This window comes from Astyanax mexicanus, chromosome 18 (genome assembly GCF_023375975.1).
Source record: "Astyanax mexicanus isolate ESR-SI-001 chromosome 18, AstMex3_surface, whole genome shotgun sequence".
NCBI classification, from domain to species: domain Eukaryota; kingdom Metazoa; phylum Chordata; class Actinopteri; order Characiformes; family Acestrorhamphidae; genus Astyanax; species Astyanax mexicanus.
In genome coordinates, this window is record NC_064425.1 from 44426494 (window position 1) to 44443212 (window position 16719).

Below are 16719 nucleotides of genomic sequence, written 5' to 3' on the forward strand. Positions count from 1 at the left end.
AAGTAGAGTTTAAGTATACAGTTTTTTATACAATTAAATAGTTTCATCACTCATTTATACTCAAATTTATCATTTTTTCTGACTCCACTCTGCAAAAATAATAATAATAATAATAAAAACATCCAATTTCAAATAGACCACTGAAGGAAGTCGTGTTGTCATTTTGTAGTCAGCGCCATGTTGTTTATGCCCATATTTGGGGTTCTGTGTCTAAGTGGATTGAAAGTTAATGGGGAATTTGAATGGGCTTTTTAAAAACTGGCCTCTATCACATCCAGTGTTAAATAAATATGTATAGAACCCTTTACGTTTTATTCTGTGTACATTTACCTCCTAAACATCACTGGATCCTCTGAATTACGAGATCGTTTAAGAGTCATAATGAGAAAAATGCTAACTTTAAGCTAATGCTGCAGCACTGCAGCTGCAGAGATCGGCAGGGGACTCTAACAGCACAAAAAAAAGCTCACTTTCTCTTATTATCTGCCTTTTAAAGCTTTAACAGAGACTACACTGCTCCACATCACCAGACTGATAATAGTTTTCACCTGTTTAACTGCTATAATGATCCTCTTGTGAAGAAGAATAATAATCCAAAAAACGTGATCTGACCGGAGTTTGCTGGTGTACTGCAGAATCAAGTTCGCTGCCATTTCCTGCCGCTGTGCTGTGACGTCAGCTTAGCATTAGCTTAAAGTTAGCATTTTTCTCATTACTACCTTTAAACGATCTCGAAATTCAGAGGATCAAGTGATATTTAGGAGGTACATGTACACAGAATAAAAGGTACAAGGTTCTGAACATATTTATTCATCACAGAATGTGACAAAGGGCAGTTTTTGAAAAGCCCACTCAAATTCCCCATTCACTTTTAATCCGCTTAGACACAAAACCCCAAATATGGGCATAAACAACATGGCGCCGACTACAAAATGACCACACGACTTCAGTGGTGTATTTGAATTTGGCTGTTTTATTATTATTATTATTATTATTATTATTATTATTATTATTATTATTATTATTATTCATTGAAATTTCAGGATGATTTTTTATAGTCACTAAATAAAATGAACTATATTGTCTTTTTTCATAATTGTTTTTTTTTTTTGATTATTCAGAATAAACTGTACAAATACATAAATTAGATGTGAAGAAACAAAGAATGAACAGGATAAGATCACATAAAAGATCAGAAAACATATTTATTTTAGAGAATATTTATTGATTTAAGAGAATTGAGACAAGTTTAGCCTAAAAAAAGATTTAGATCAAAGGGAATATTCATAATTTTTTCAAACCTAAGACCCAAAAAGCTTTATATATTTTTACAAAATACCCAGTCATCATTTTTATCATATATCAAACCAATTTTAGATATTTGGCATATTTAGGCCCATAACAGTTCATTTATAAGTAAAAAAAAAAAATTAAAAAAATAGATTGTTATATTGCCTCCAATTTAATGAGATTATTTTTATAAAATGAAGCATTATACTAAGTACTAAAAACATATATTTTATACATTTACTGTTCTGCCTATTCAACAATAGAGGGCAGCAAAATACCCTACAGATTTTCAAAGTTCAGGATTTTAAAGTCTTCACAGTTTCACATTAAATAATTATTAACAACAAAAAAAAAATACAACAATAATGATTGAAATATATACAGAACACATAAGCATGCAGAGCCGCATTATTACTACCATATGCGAGTTCATTGTAAGTATATACCCATATTATTATCTGTCACATTTTTTTATGTATTTAAAGGCCAGTCTTTAAGTCAGTTTCCACTGGTTAAATTATATGTTGTCACTTTGCTAAAACCTGAGGATTCACACTGGATCTCTTTTTTATCATTTTTAATATGTAAACTTTAAATTCCTTTGTGTTTAAGACATAAATAACAGGATTTAGCATTGGTGGAATAGCGTTTGATAGTGATGTATTGATTATTCTAGCATTAGGAGACAAAGACATAGAAAAATATCCAGCAACATATGTGATTATTATAGGGAGGAAAAATACTCCCACTGCTAAAAGATGAGAGACGCAGGTTTTCAGTGCTTTAAGTCGTCCAGCCCAGGTTGTAATCTTACTTAAAGCGAGAAAAATACCTAAATATGATAAAACAATGGCAATTAAAGGGATATAGATGAACAGTGTTGAACAAAGTTTGGCCATAACTGAGTTTATAGTTTTATCATTACAGGCGAGAGAATAAACTGGTCCATAATCACAAAAATAACTTTTAACTACATTAGATTTACAGAATGAGAGTCGAGTGATTAAAGCCACTGTTGTTCCATTAAAAGCAGAGCAAACTGACCAAACTCCTATTAAAACTACAGACATAAAATAATTATTCACAATCGCATGATATCTTAACGGCAAACAAATAGCAATAAATCGATCATACGCCAAAACTACCAGAGTTAAAGCCTGAACACTGCTGAAGAAAAACACAAAAAACATGTTGACCAAACAGGCGTCATAAGAAATGTACTGAGAATCCACAAAAAAAGTTTTAATAAGAGCAGGAATCAGAGCATTAGTTTCTCCAATATCTGCTAAAGCCAGATTAAATATTCCTAAGTATTTAGGAACATGGAGACTCCGGTCAGTCAGTATTATAACAGCAACGAATGAGTTCCCGAACACGGCAATGATGTAGGTAAAAATTAAAAAGATAAAATAATAATTGATAAAGGGAATTCCAGTAAATCCACTGATATAAAAGTACTCAGGACGCACAAACGACAGATTTTCCATTAAACTGGAGTTTAAAGAGCTCATGATTACACTAAATCTGATCAAATCCTTCTGCTGCTCTTTTCAACCTGAAATAGAGAATATAATCAAGATATTCATTATTTAATTATTTGATTATTATTATTATTGTTACTAGTATTACTTGAGCAATTTTATTTTACCTTTTAAAGTAGTCAAATAACAAGCAAACCTAATAAAGGTTTCAGCAACAAGTTATAGGGACCTTAAAATCAAATCTGTGTTTTATATAGAGAGACCAGCCTGTCTATGGTCACGTGATTTGGCATTAAAACCATTAAAGTGTTTTTTTTTTTTTTTTTTGGAAGCACATGTGAGTTATGTTCACTGAACATTGAGTTTTTATTTTTGTACATTGATTTATCAAATGCCAGAGTTCCCCATCCATCGCTTGTGAATGGTTTTATTTCACCTTTCATGTTTCACAATCACCCCTAACAGCAATCAGATGGGCCTCAGACATGTTTCTCCTGCAAAAAGTGTCACAGTTTCTCTGATTTTGCTATTTATAGGTTTATGTTTGAGTAAAATGAACATTGTTGTTTTATTCTATAAACTACAGACAACATTTCTCCCAAATTCCAAATAAAAATATTCTCATTTAGAGCATTTATTTACAGAAAATGAGAAATGGCTGAAATAACAAAAAAGATGCAGAACTTTCAGACCTCAAATAATGCAAAGAAAACAAGTTCATATTCATAAAGTTTTAAGAGTTCAGAAATAATCAATATTTGGTGGAATAATCCTGGTTGGTTTTTAATCACAGTTTTAATTTTATGCATCTTGGCATCATGTTTTCCTCCACCAGTCTTACACACTGCTTTTGGATAACTTTATGCTGCTTTACTCCTGGTGTAAAAATTCAAGCAGTTCAGTTTGGTGGTTTGATGGTTTGTGATCATCCATCTTCCTCTTGATTATATTCCAGAGGTTTTTAATTTGATAAAATCAAAGAAACTCATCATTTTGAGTTATATATATATATATATATAATTATAATAATTAGTTATATATATATATATATATATATATATATATATATATATATATATATATATATATATATATATATATATATATAATTGACCAAATATATATAATTGACAAATTGACCATTACAGTTTGAAGATCTTGGAAAAATAGTTAAAAGTAACTAAGCAGAACTTCTTCTGCTTGCTTATTATATAGATATAATAATTAGTAATGGATTTAGTGATGAAATATTCACACTATTTGTTAGGATTTTTATGGTTTTAGGCATCGTTTGGATGCACAGGGTCACACTGACCCAAAAACACCATTGCTGTTCCTGATAAATTAACATAACTGGAGGGTTATTAGTTAAAAAAAAAAGAAATAAAATAAAAATAAAAGATGAGAGATGCAGGTTTTCAGAGCTTTAAACACAGGTTGTAATTTTACTTACAGCGAGAAAAATCCCTAAATATGATAAAATAATTAAAATCAAAGAGATGTAGATGAATGGGGTTAAATACAATTTTGTAACTTTTGAATTTATGGTTTTATAAATACAGGAAGTGAGTAAACTGGTCCATAATCACAAAAATAGCTTTTAACCACATTAGTTTTACAGAATGAAATTGATTAAATGATTAAAGCCACTGTTGTTCCATTTAAAGCAGAGCAAACTGACCAAACTCCTATTAAAACTACAGACATAAAATAGTTATTCAGTCACTTTGAAGTCACTAAAAGCTGCGGCTTCACACTGGATCTCTTTTTAATCCATTTCAAAAGATATACTTTGAATTCCTTCGTGTTTAGGACATAAATGATGGGATTTAGCATGGGAGGAATAGCGCTGGATAGAGAAGTACTGAGGATTCTAGAATTAAGATTAAGGGTAAAAGTTAAAGCTGCGATATATGTGCTCACAACAGGCAGAAAAAACACGCCCACTAATAACAGATGAGAGATGCAGGTTTTTAGAGCTTTGAGTCGTCCAGCCCAGGTTGTGATTTTACTTAAAGCGAGAAAAATACCTAAATATGATAAAATGATTGAAATTAAAGGAGCGTAGATCAATAGTGCAGAGCAGAGTTTAGCCACAGCTGAGTTTATGGTGTTGTCATTGCAGGACATTTTGTAAATCGGGCCGTGATCACAAAAATAGCTTTCTACTACATTAGTTTTACAGAAGGAAAGACGAGTTATTAAACCGACCAACACGCCAATCAGTACAGCGATAAACGACCAAACTGAGAGTAAAATTACAGACATGAAGTAGTTATTCACAATCGCATGATATCGTAATGGTAAGCAAATAGCAATAAAACGATCATACGCCAAAACCACAAGAGTTAAAGCCTGAACACCGCTGAAGAAAAACACAAAAAACATATTAGCCAAACAGGCGTCATAAGAAATAAACTGCGAATCAAACAGAAAAGTCTTAATGAGGTTCGGGATCAGAGCATTCGTCTCGCCAAGATCTGCTAAAGCCAGACTGACGATTCCTAAGTATTTAGGAACGTGCAGACTTTGATCGATTATGATCATTAGAATTACGAACGCGTTTCCAAACACAGCGACGATGTACATGAACAGCAAAGCAACAAAATAATATTTCAGAAGAGGCGATCCAGAAAATCCAGTGATATAAAAGTACTCAGGACGCACGAACGACAGATTCTTCAATAAACTGGAGTTTAAAGCGCTCATCCTGATACAGCAATCACTCCAACCTGAAATTAAATGAAATAAAATGAAATTAAATTAAATAAAAAAAAACAAGAGAAAGATTAATACAAATAATGAGAAAACATGTATTTTTTTCTTCTTTTTTTTGCAGTTCTATGTATTACAATATAAAGGTGTATAATATGGATATTACTAAACGATAACTCATTTAACTGTTTAATTTTATTGTAATCTTAATATATCAGTGTCAATTTCAATATGTAAACTTATTTTAACACTTACAGTTTAATAATATAATATAATGTAATGAGTAAGACTGTGGAATCAGAAGCCCTGAGTTAGTAGATCCCTGTGTGTCTATGGTTTATATATATATATATATATATATATATATATATATATATAGATAGAGAGAGAGAGAGAGAGAGAGAGAGAGAGAGAGAGAGAGAGAGAGAGAGACATCGCCCCATATTATCTCAGATGGGAGCTGTGCTATACTATACACGTGATGAGATCAGTGTTTTTCTATTCTGACAATTTTATATCCAGTCGGCACAACTGGAATCATATTAGATTTATTTATTTATTTATTTATTTGTATTTATTTCCCTTGTAAAAAGAAAGTATACTTTAAGAGCATTAAAAGTATTTTTTGAAAGAAGGTAAAGAATACTAAAAAAAGTAAAAATTCTATTTAATATACTTTATGACAATACATATTAAATCCATAAATAAGTTTTATTGTTTTTAAGCAATATGCTTCAAGTTAAAATGTTTTTTTTTTTTTTTTTTTTTTTTTTCCAGTGGCATTAGGTGTACACACTATGTGCATTAATATGTAAAATAGTACATGTACTCACAATATACTTCAAGTGTATTAAAAAAATATATATTTAAAAAAACACAAAATTAAATCTACTTCTTTTTAAGTTTTGCAGAAGTTATAAGAAAAAAGCTCTCGAAAGAACAATCTGATGCTTTATGTTGTATTTAATTGAAATATACTATAGTAAAATAGTATTTTACTATACATGTACATGTTATTTAAGTACGTATTTTATTTTTTTTAAAACTATGTACTTTTCCATGTTTAGCTTACTTTTGAAAAATATACTTAAAAGCACTTTAAATACACATGTTTTCTACTTATTGTGAGTATTGTTTGTTTAATGTACTAATACTACTGGTAGGTTTGTTAGATTAGAAAGATGAGCCCTCCATTTAATAGTCTAGATTAATAGAATAATAATCCATTTGTATCATATAACATACAGACGGATGGATTTATGGAAGGATAGATGGATATGAATTAACTTTAAAATACTTAAATATATATATATGGTACCTTTGGCAGTGTGGGCAGTGTGCCAAGTCCTGCTGGAAAATGAAATCTGCATCTCTATAAAAGTTGTTTTCAGCAGAGGGAAGCTGTAAGAGATGAAGTGCTGTAAGATTTCGTGGGAAAACAAAACTGCACTGACTTTAGACTTTATAATAATAAAACACAGTGGATCAACACCAGCAGATGACAGACATGACTCTCCAAACCATCACTGATTGTGTTTCAAAGAAATGTGCATTAATAAATTGGTGAAATCACTTGTACAGGCTGGTGATTTTAATATTATGTTCGTTCTGTTTATAATCAAAGGTATAAAATGCTTGATAATAATAATAATAATAATACATTTTAGGGAAATCTTTGCTGTATGTCAGTTTTTTGTCAGTATGCATGCATTAAAAAAGCTGAAATAGTTTCAGAAAGTGTTTCTATGTGGATCCACACGTGTGTGTGGTGTATTAATTTAATAATTAGTCATTTAGAAGCTGTTATTCTGTATCTCTGATAGTCCCAAGGACATTGCTGAGGAACATAATGGTGACTTTAGGGAAAAGTCCGTCTCTAAATGCGACCAGGACACAGAGGAGTACAGCTAATTCTGTATGATAAACAGTGGTGTTTATGTGCTGCTTTTCCCAATAACAGCACGTTAAAGGCCTACAAAACAAACTGTATACCTATATTTTAACCCTTTAAACCATTTCAGCCCTGATCCATTCCTGCATTTTCTTATTAGGAAAAATAACATTTGTTTCCTTTATTTTAAAAATTAGTTTCAAATAGCCACAAATTTTATCTATTGATAAAATGAGTTAAATAACCAATAAATATTCTACTTAAATTAGCTGATATATGTGAGGTTTTAACTTTACATAGTAACTTTAACTTTCAAACTGCCAAAACATTAAAACTAAGCCTTCTAAGCTAGTTCATGTGCATCAATTGATAATTTTCAATGCCACAGAATATACCTAATGAGAACAATTACACACACTCAACGTTTTTCTATTGCCTTTTTAAAGTCATATTTAAACTTAGTTAAAGAAATATATATATATATTTCTTTAACTAAGTTTAAATATGACTTTAAAAAGGCAATAGAAAAACTCAATTTATGAGAAGCTAAAGAACACATCTTAACCAGGGGTGCCAATAATTATGGAGGGCACTGTATATATATATATGTATATATATATATATATACAGAGAGAGAGAGAGAGTTCCCATTCAGGAGTATTTACTATTAAACAGTAATTTGTGCTTGATAATATATAATAATATGTCCACAAAAATAAGCAGCAGGTTTGGCATAAATATGTATGTTTCGTATATTTTTCTTGATTTTATTTCTTGATTTCTGTTTAAAATACATGCATGAATTTTCCTCATCATGATAAACTTACATTTATTTTCATGCGAGTTTAATTTCATTTAGAAATACTTTATTTAACTTTTCTTTTTTTCTGGCTAACATTTCATGAAATATCTGTTTAAATTGTGTTAAACTTACATCATCTAAGTTCCCGTTCAGACTATTTACTATTAAACAGTAATTTGTACTTTATAATATAGTAAATAGACTTATATCAAAGCAATGTCCGTAATTAATGCCCACAAAACACACATTACCTTAAAAAAGTGAGAACACCCCTCAAACTTTAATAAATATTTTATTATATATTTTCTTGGGAAAACACTGAAGATATCACACTTTTATGACACTTCTTTCACAGGGAAAATATGTTCTTCTTCTTAAAATAACTCAACACACAGATATTATGGTATAAATCACTGGAAACCAATGGAAAAATGAGAAATTTGTCATTTAGAGACCCTCATATAAAGATTACCTTAATTTATATGTATAATATACTGTATATAGCAGCAAGTAACTACTGTATATTTCCCTGCACCTAAAAGCCAGAATACATGCATATTTATTCCATGTATTAAATACATTTGCATAGCTTGTATAAAAAAGACTTCTTTTTATTTTATTTATTGATTTTGTTTTAATGCATGCAAGCTTTTTTTTCTGGCTAATATATGCATGAAACATCTGTTTAAATTGCACTAAACTCATGTCACCTGAGTTCCCATTCAGGATATTTACTTGCTATTATCAAAGCATTGTCAATGTCCCTAATCAGTGTCCACAAAAATAAGCAGCAGGTTTGGCATAAATATGTATATTTCATATATATTTCTTGAATTTATTTCTTGATTTCTGTTTAAAATGAGAACACCCCGCACACTCACTTTTATTATATATATTTTCTTGGGAAAGCACTGAAGATATGACACTTTTATGACACTTTTTCACAGTGAAAATTTGCTCTTCCCCTTAAAATAACTCAACACACAAATATTGTTGTCTAAATCACTGGAAAACAATAGAAAAATGAGAAATTTGTAATTTAGTCATTTGTCATATAAGGAGTTACCTTAATTTATATGTATAATATACTGGATATAGCAGCAAGTAACTACTGTATATTTCCCTGCAACTAAAATCCAGTTTTTTGTATAAAAAAGACTTCTTGATTTTATTTCTTGATTTTTGTTTAAATGCATGCAAGCTCTTTTTTCTGGCTAATATATGTATGAAACATCTGTTGTGCTTGATATATTGTAATTTTAATATTTTCAAATATCAATGCTAATATCAAAGCATTGTCAATTTCCCTAATCAGTGTCCACAAAAATAAGCAGCAAGTTTGGCGTAAATATGTATATTTCGGATATATTTATAATATACTGTATATAGCAGCAGGTAACTACTGTATATTTCCCTGCACCTAAAAGCAAAAATACATGCATATTTATTCCATCTGTAAAACTGTATTAAATACATTTGCATAGCTTGTATAAAAAAAACATGTTAATTACAGACTGTTGATTAATCTGTTTAAATTGCTCTTAATTTATGTTATTTGAGACCACCACCTGAGTTCCCATTCAGGATATTTACAATTTAACAATAAATTTATACTTATACTTTATACTATTGTAATTAGACTTAAATAAAACTCCACAAAAATATATATAAAAATACACAAAGTAGTACATTTACAATATACTTTAAGTGTATTAAAATTATGTTTAAAAAAAACACATACTTAAATCTGCTTAAGCTCACAGAAGTTATACAGAAAAAAAGCACTCAGAAACACAACCTAATGCTTTTATGTTGTATTTAAATATAGTTTAATTACAATTGAAATATACTTATACATATATATGTATAAATAGTACTTTTAATATCACAAATACAAGTACAAATGTCCATTTAAGTATGATTAAAAATAAAAAACTTAAATGCACTCTTCTTTAACAAGGGTAAAATATTTAGTAATTTATTCCATCTGTGAAACTGCATTAATAAATAAATGCATAACTTGTTGATTTCCATTTAGAAATACATGAAACACAAAAATGAAAAAAAAAAAAACAGCAGGTTTGGCATCAATATTCAAGCAAAACAAAAGTAGAAAAAAGTAGATTTACGATCCACTTTATTCATTTGCTTCGACTTTTGACATGTTTCTCAATATTTTATTTCTGATTTCTTTTGTTCTAAAGCAATAAATAAAGGGATTTACTAAAGCAGGAGCGAGAATCGTCCCGACTCTCAACCCGTTTCTCTCTTCGAGTGTTAAATTTAACCCTATCCTGGTCAGAACGATCATTACGAACGTGGGAGTGTAATAACAGGCAATGACTATTAAGTGACTAAAGCAGGTATTAAACACTTTATTCTTACTGCCCTTTGAGTTCATGCCGACCACGACTATCACTATTTTAATATAGGATGCACAGATGAAGCTGAACGTACCGAACAGCAGGACGAAGGATAAAACCGTCATTAAATTAAAATATGGGTTTGGATCCACGCAGGACGCTCTGATCACAGCGGCGTAATCACAGAATAGATATTTCACAGTTGAGTAACAGAAAGGTAAAGGGAGAATAGTCGCAGGGATAATGGCCATTAAAGCAGAGCCCAGAATCCAAATCAAAAACATCAGCATAACACAGCGGAAATTAGTCAGAATTGAATCATAGCGCAGTGGATTGATTATGGCTATTAATCGATCAAACGCCATAACAGAAATAGTAAAGAGCTCCATCACGAAACCCAAACCAAAAGCAAACACCTGAACAACACACGGAGCATAAGAAATGGTTTTACATCCGACCACAAGCACGTTTATCATCGTTGGACACGAACTCGTGCAGTAGAGCATGTCTACAATCGCTAAATTGCATATAAATAAGTACATAGGCTTGTGCAAACGCCTATCAAAGAGAATAAAACATATATTAGCGAGGTTAGACAACATAACAAGAAGATATACGGTAAGTATCACAATACCGACAGCCATTGGTTTTTCTAAATAGTCAAATCCTGTGATGACAAATTCATTGATTATGTTTCTGGTAAAATTTTGAGCCATTTTGAGCTCTAAGGTTTTCTATTGTAGTTCAGTGTAAAAAAAAAAAAAAAAAAAAAATATATATATATATATATATATATATATATATATATATATATATATATATATATATATATATATATATATATATATATATAATAAAATAAACAAATAAATAAATAAATAATAATAATAAAATGTAAGGTTTTGTAAAACAGTTTCCACAGCTATATATATATATATATATATAAATACAGTATACAGTGTTTTTATATATGCATATGAATAAAGGATGCCACTGCCATCCTCTGAGTGTGCACACTGTCTCCGTATCATATTTATACACAAATATTTCAGCAGGAAGGAACTCCTACTGAAATTTCTAATTCGTCGCCCACGAAGAGCACGTGACCAAAAAGTAATTTCAGACAGTTGCTATAAGGTCTCAGAAGACCCTGCCTGCAGAAACAGCAGAGTAAATCATAGCTGCATAATTCCCTCCCCAATTATTTTGCTGCTTTTTGTTTTTGTTTTGTGATCAAATCATTGTTTTCTATATATATATATATATATAAATCAGTTCCTCTGATTTGACTATTTATAGGTTTATGTTAAAATGAGTAAAATGAACATTGTCATTTTTTTCTATAAACTACAAACAACATTTCCCCCAAATAAAAAAAAGTGTAATTTAGAGGATTTATTTGCAGAAAATGAGAAAAAAATAAAAAGGTGCAGAGCTTTCAGACCTCAAATAATGCAGAGAATACAACAAGTTCATATTTATATTCAAGTTTTAAGAGTTCAATCAATATTAAAAATCAATATTTGGTGGAATAATCCTGATGGTTTTTAATCACATTTTTTCATGCATCTTGGCATCATGTTTTCCTCCACCAGTCTTACACACTGCTTTTGGATAACTTTATGCTGCTTTACTACTGGTGCAAAAATTCAAGCAGTTCAGTTTGGTGGTTTGATGGTTTGTGATCATCCATCTTCCTCTGGATTATATTTTATTTTATACTATGATATATATTTTCTTTTTTCCAGAGCTGTATATTTGTTAATGTTTGCAAAGGACATAGCAATACCCTGTTCTCACAAAACATGGAAGCAGAAAAGACAGAAGCAGATATTTAGATAATACAGAGATTTTAAGATTACATCCAGCAAAAACAGATAAATTTCATGTTTTTATTTAAGGTTAGAAGTTTAGAGCACTAATAAATTAATTGATTAATTGACACTAATATTTATTTAACACCACTAATATATTTTTAATAAATTTTACATTTTACACTTTTAATATTTATTATTTTATTTACACATTTGCAAATAAACATGTCCTGGATCTATTTATTTCATTATGGTAAGTTGCACAAATGTAATAAAAAGAATAAAAAGAATAACTAAAGAGTTCATAGCAGGCATGACAACAAACACTGTGGCTATTTAAACAATGCAGGTGCACAGTGTCAAAATAGGCTGATGGCGATGTGTTAGATAGCAATGAGCGTCGCGACACATCTTGCGCAAGGTGCAAAAAAGCACCCATTGTCTTTTTATGCTCTAAATATTTTAATGACACATTCTGATTATTGTATCAATTAATACTGAAAACATTGTATAATCCTTATTGTACCCTTTAAGACAGGGGTGTCCAAACCTTTTTTGTTGGGGGCCAGAAGGAGAAATATATTTGAAGTCAGGGGCCACAGACTCTGTAATAAAACAAATAATGAAATATACCACTTTAAATAATACATTTTCCTGATTATTTCATTTACACACCATTTTACTTGATTTACTATCTTTATCTTTGACAGTGTTGTGTAAACTAAGATTTTTCAAATTGATGTTTCATTTCATGATGTATCTTAATATTAAACTCCTTAATTACGGCAACTTTTAGACTCATTGCCCTGTTTTTCTGAGCTAGAAATGCGCACCCTCTCCACTTTTAGACTCTTTGCCCCGTTTTTCTGCGCTAGAAATGCGCACTCTCTCCGCTTTTAGACTCTTTACCCCGTTTTTCTGTGCTAGAATCGCGCACTCTCTCCGCTTTTAGACTCTTTGGCCCGTTTTTCTGTGCTAGAATCGCGCACTCTCTCCGCTTTTAGACTCATTGCCCCGTTTTTCTGCGCTAGAAATGCGCACTCTCTCCGCTTTTAGACTCTTTGGCCAGTTTTTCTGCGCTAGAAATGCGCACTCTCTCCGCTTTTAGACTCTTTACCCCGTTTTTCTGAGCTAGAATCGCGCACCCTCTCCACTTTTAGACTCTTTGCCCCGTTTTTCTGCGCTAGAAATGCGCACTCTCTCCGCTTTTAGACTCTTTACCCCGTTTTTCTGTGCTAGAATCGCGCACTCTCTCCGCTTTTAGACTCTTTGGCCCGTTTTTCTGTGCTAGAATCGCGCACTCTCTCCGCTTTTAGACTCTTTGTCCCGTTTTTCTGCGCTACAAATGCGCACTCTCTCCGCTTTTAGACTCTTTGGCCCATTTCTGACACCTAGCGTTCAAACTTTGAATCTCACATTATAAAAACCTGCTTAACAGCGGGCCAACTTTCATTCTATTTCTAAAATACCTCGCGGGCCGCTCCAAAAAAGGAAACGGGCCACAAATGGCCCGCGGGCCATAGTTTGGACACCCCTGCTTTAAGAATACTTTGCCAATTTTATATGTAGTGGTTGGTGTGGTGCAGTGGATAACACCACTGCCTGCTTATGAGCTTTTACATCATGTGGGAGACTGGGGTTCAATTCCTGGTCTGTGTGATTACACTGTGCTGCAACAATAAGAGTCCTTGGGTAAGACTCCCAACATTACATTTGCTCTTCCTCTGTAATAGAAATAACCTTGTCACTCTGTGACTCTGAATACGAGAGTCAGATAAGTGCCAAAATATTTTTTTTTATCCATAATAAGTATAATGATGTGTTGAGAACCTCAAATAAAATTAAAACTTAAGTATTATTTTATTTTTTTTATTTTTTTTATGTACTCATTCTGGCAGTTTGCTCCATGACACAAAGTCTGGTTTTTAATATGAACTATAATAACGATACAATGGCAACTGATATTCTAAATCAATGAATTTGGAAAAAATATTGTCTGTAGTTTATAGAATAAAACAATAATGTTCATTTTACTCAAACATAAACCTAAAAATAGCATAAAAATCAGAGAAACTGATTCAGAAACTGAAGTGCTCTCTTAATTATTTTTTCCAGAGGTGTATAATTGTTTTATTCGTATCATTTTCTAAGGAGAGCACATTGAATTATTTTATTTAGTTTCCACTTAATAATGAATAAATCTTAAGGAATAGTTTACAAGATAATTAGCCTTATAAGGCTTTAAGAAACAACTAGTCTTGAATCATAGCATTTAAATAGACAAAATAAGTGGATTTAAACACTTCTTTAAAATAAAGCTCCCTTATTAGTGGTGTATAAAGAAGTTTATTAATGGCTATTAACTAAAAGGTAAAAACAAGTAATAAGCATTTATAATATATTAATAGAATCAATAGAAAGGGCAACAGTGGCCTGGATGCTTTTCTTTATACTTTGACTTTTCCATGAGTCAGCATTTATAACATATCTTATAAAATAATATAAAAAGTCAGTTTAATATATTTAGTATATAAATAAACTAATGCAATGTAATATAAGGTTAGTATACACAGTATAAATTAATGAAATAATTATCTGTTAACACACACACACACACACATATATATATATATATGTATATATATATATATGTTAATGCTGACTGATGGAAAAGACTAAGATTAACAGATTAACAGTATAAATAACAAGCTGCTGTTAGTTATTAGTTAATGGTTTTATTTAGTATTGACAACATAGTTAATAATTAGTTATAGACTTATTGTTTATAAACCATTTATAACCCCTTAATATAAGGGAGCCTTCTTTTAAAAATGTACCAATAAGTGTAATTATTAATAAAATGATTAAAAGTATAACCTAAGCAAAAATGGCAAACGATGGTGAAACCCCTTATGATCCTGTATTTAGGACTGTTTGAATATAATATATGAATATTATATGATACAGTTTCTGTGATTCAAATACAACATTAAATAGTAAATAGTAAAATCATTAAACACCACTTTTAAAAAGTTACATTCATTATTTTACAAGATACAGTAGTAGAAGTGGTGTAAAAAGGCAAATACAGAACAATAAAACATCTGTATTTCATAAAATATCAAAATAAACAATGCAGTTAGATCATGCCGTTATTTTGATCATTTTTAATAATTTATTTCTGATCTCCTTTGTTTTAAAACAGTAAATAAATGGATTTACCAAAGAAGGTCCGAGAATTGATCCAATCATCAACCCGTTTCTTTCCTCTACTGTTAAAACTAAACCCAGCCTGGTCAGAACTATTCGTACCACTATGGGCGCATAAAAACAAATTATCACAACTAAATGACTAACGCATGTATTAAAGGCTTTTTTCTTGTCACTGTTTGACGGCATTCTCACAACAATGATAACTATCTTTATATACGACAAGCAAATGAAGCCAAATGTCCCAAAGCAAAAAACAGTTGTTAAAATGGACACGAGATTAAAATACGGCTCAGGATCTACACATGTAGCTCGGATTATAGATGAATAATCACAAAACATGTACTTAAGAGTAGAGGAACACATCGATAGGGGAACAGCAGTAGCAGGAAGCACAGCCATGACTCCAGAACCCACAACCCAGAGAGAAATAGCGATTAAAATACAGCGTGAGTTACTCAGAATGGAGTGATACCTTAAAGGACTGCTTATAGCAACGAAACGATCGAACGCCATGACAGATATAGCCAACATTTCCATCAATCCACTGTAATGGAAAAGAAACATTTGTGCAATGCAGGGAACATAAGATACAGATTTATAACCAACTACCAGGATGCCTATCATAGTCGGGCATGCACTCGTACAGTAGACTAGATCTATAATGGCTAAATTACACACAAACAGGTACATGGGCTGGTGCAGACGCTTATCCATCACTATAAAACATATATTTGCAGTATTAGCAAGCATAACCAGCACATATATAATCAGCACCACAATACCAGTAAGCAGAGGTCTTTGCACAGTATCAAACCCTCCAAAGATAAATTCAGTGATGACCTGTCTTGAAATATTTTGAACCGACATGATGTATTATTATCAACAGTTCAATCAAATCCTTCAATTACAAAAAATAAAAAATAACTCAAATTAAAATCACATCAAACTCAAACAAATGCATTTCCTTTAAGTCAGTGCACCACATTGCAATAATCATCCAACTCCAAGCGTCTGCAGAATATCTGAAGTCCTTGATGCATCATGGCCGAACTCTTCCTCTGTAATCTGAAATCAGATTCTTATATTGAGCATATATATATGCTGAGCATTGACTACAGTATAATAGCTCGAATACTCTATACTCTCGATA

General features: G+C 31.1%; 4 protein-coding genes across 4 annotated transcripts; all 4 read right to left on the bottom strand.

Moving 5' to 3' along the window:
* Window positions 1–1522: 1522 nt before the first annotated feature.
* On the bottom strand, window positions 1523–2861 carry LOC111192152 (olfactory receptor 5B2-like). Its single transcript, XM_022668776.2, has one exon. It carries the CDS (start codon window positions 2799–2801, stop codon window positions 1818–1820), a length of 984 nt encoding a protein of 327 aa, XP_022524497.2. The 5' UTR covers window positions 2802–2861; the 3' UTR covers window positions 1523–1817.
* Window positions 2862–4243: 1382 nt separating this feature from the next.
* Window positions 4244–5497, bottom strand: LOC103043877 (olfactory receptor 1M1-like). The gene has a single exon (XM_022668777.2). The coding sequence runs from the start codon at window positions 5478–5480 to the stop codon at window positions 4494–4496; it is 987 nt and encodes a 328-aa protein (XP_022524498.2). The 5' UTR covers window positions 5481–5497; the 3' UTR covers window positions 4244–4493.
* Window positions 5498–9962: 4465 nt separating this feature from the next.
* On the bottom strand, window positions 9963–11301 carry LOC103043572 (olfactory receptor 13-like). Its single transcript, XM_007258546.3, has one exon. It carries the CDS (start codon window positions 11256–11258, stop codon window positions 10317–10319), a length of 942 nt encoding a protein of 313 aa, XP_007258608.2. The 5' UTR covers window positions 11259–11301; the 3' UTR covers window positions 9963–10316.
* Window positions 11302–15391: 4090 nt separating this feature from the next.
* On the bottom strand, window positions 15392–16555 carry LOC103043268 (olfactory receptor 10G4-like). The gene has a single exon (XM_007258545.4). The coding sequence runs from the start codon at window positions 16434–16436 to the stop codon at window positions 15501–15503; it is 936 nt and encodes a 311-aa protein (XP_007258607.3). The 5' UTR covers window positions 16437–16555; the 3' UTR covers window positions 15392–15500.
* Window positions 16556–16719: the final 164 nt, after the last annotated feature.

Bases quoted from the DNA above. Each gene is read 5' to 3' on its own strand.
- LOC103043572 (XM_007258546.3), bottom strand. From the start codon at position 11,258: ATGGCTCAAAATTTTACCAGAAACATAATCAATGAATTTGTCATCACA.
- LOC103043877 (XM_022668777.2), bottom strand. From the start codon at position 5,480: ATGAGCGCTTTAAACTCCAGTTTATTGAAGAATCTGTCGTTCGTGCGT.
- LOC103043268 (XM_007258545.4), bottom strand. From the start codon at position 16,436: ATGTCGGTTCAAAATATTTCAAGACAGGTCATCACTGAATTTATCTTT.
- LOC111192152 (XM_022668776.2), bottom strand. From the start codon at position 2,801: ATGAGCTCTTTAAACTCCAGTTTAATGGAAAATCTGTCGTTTGTGCGT.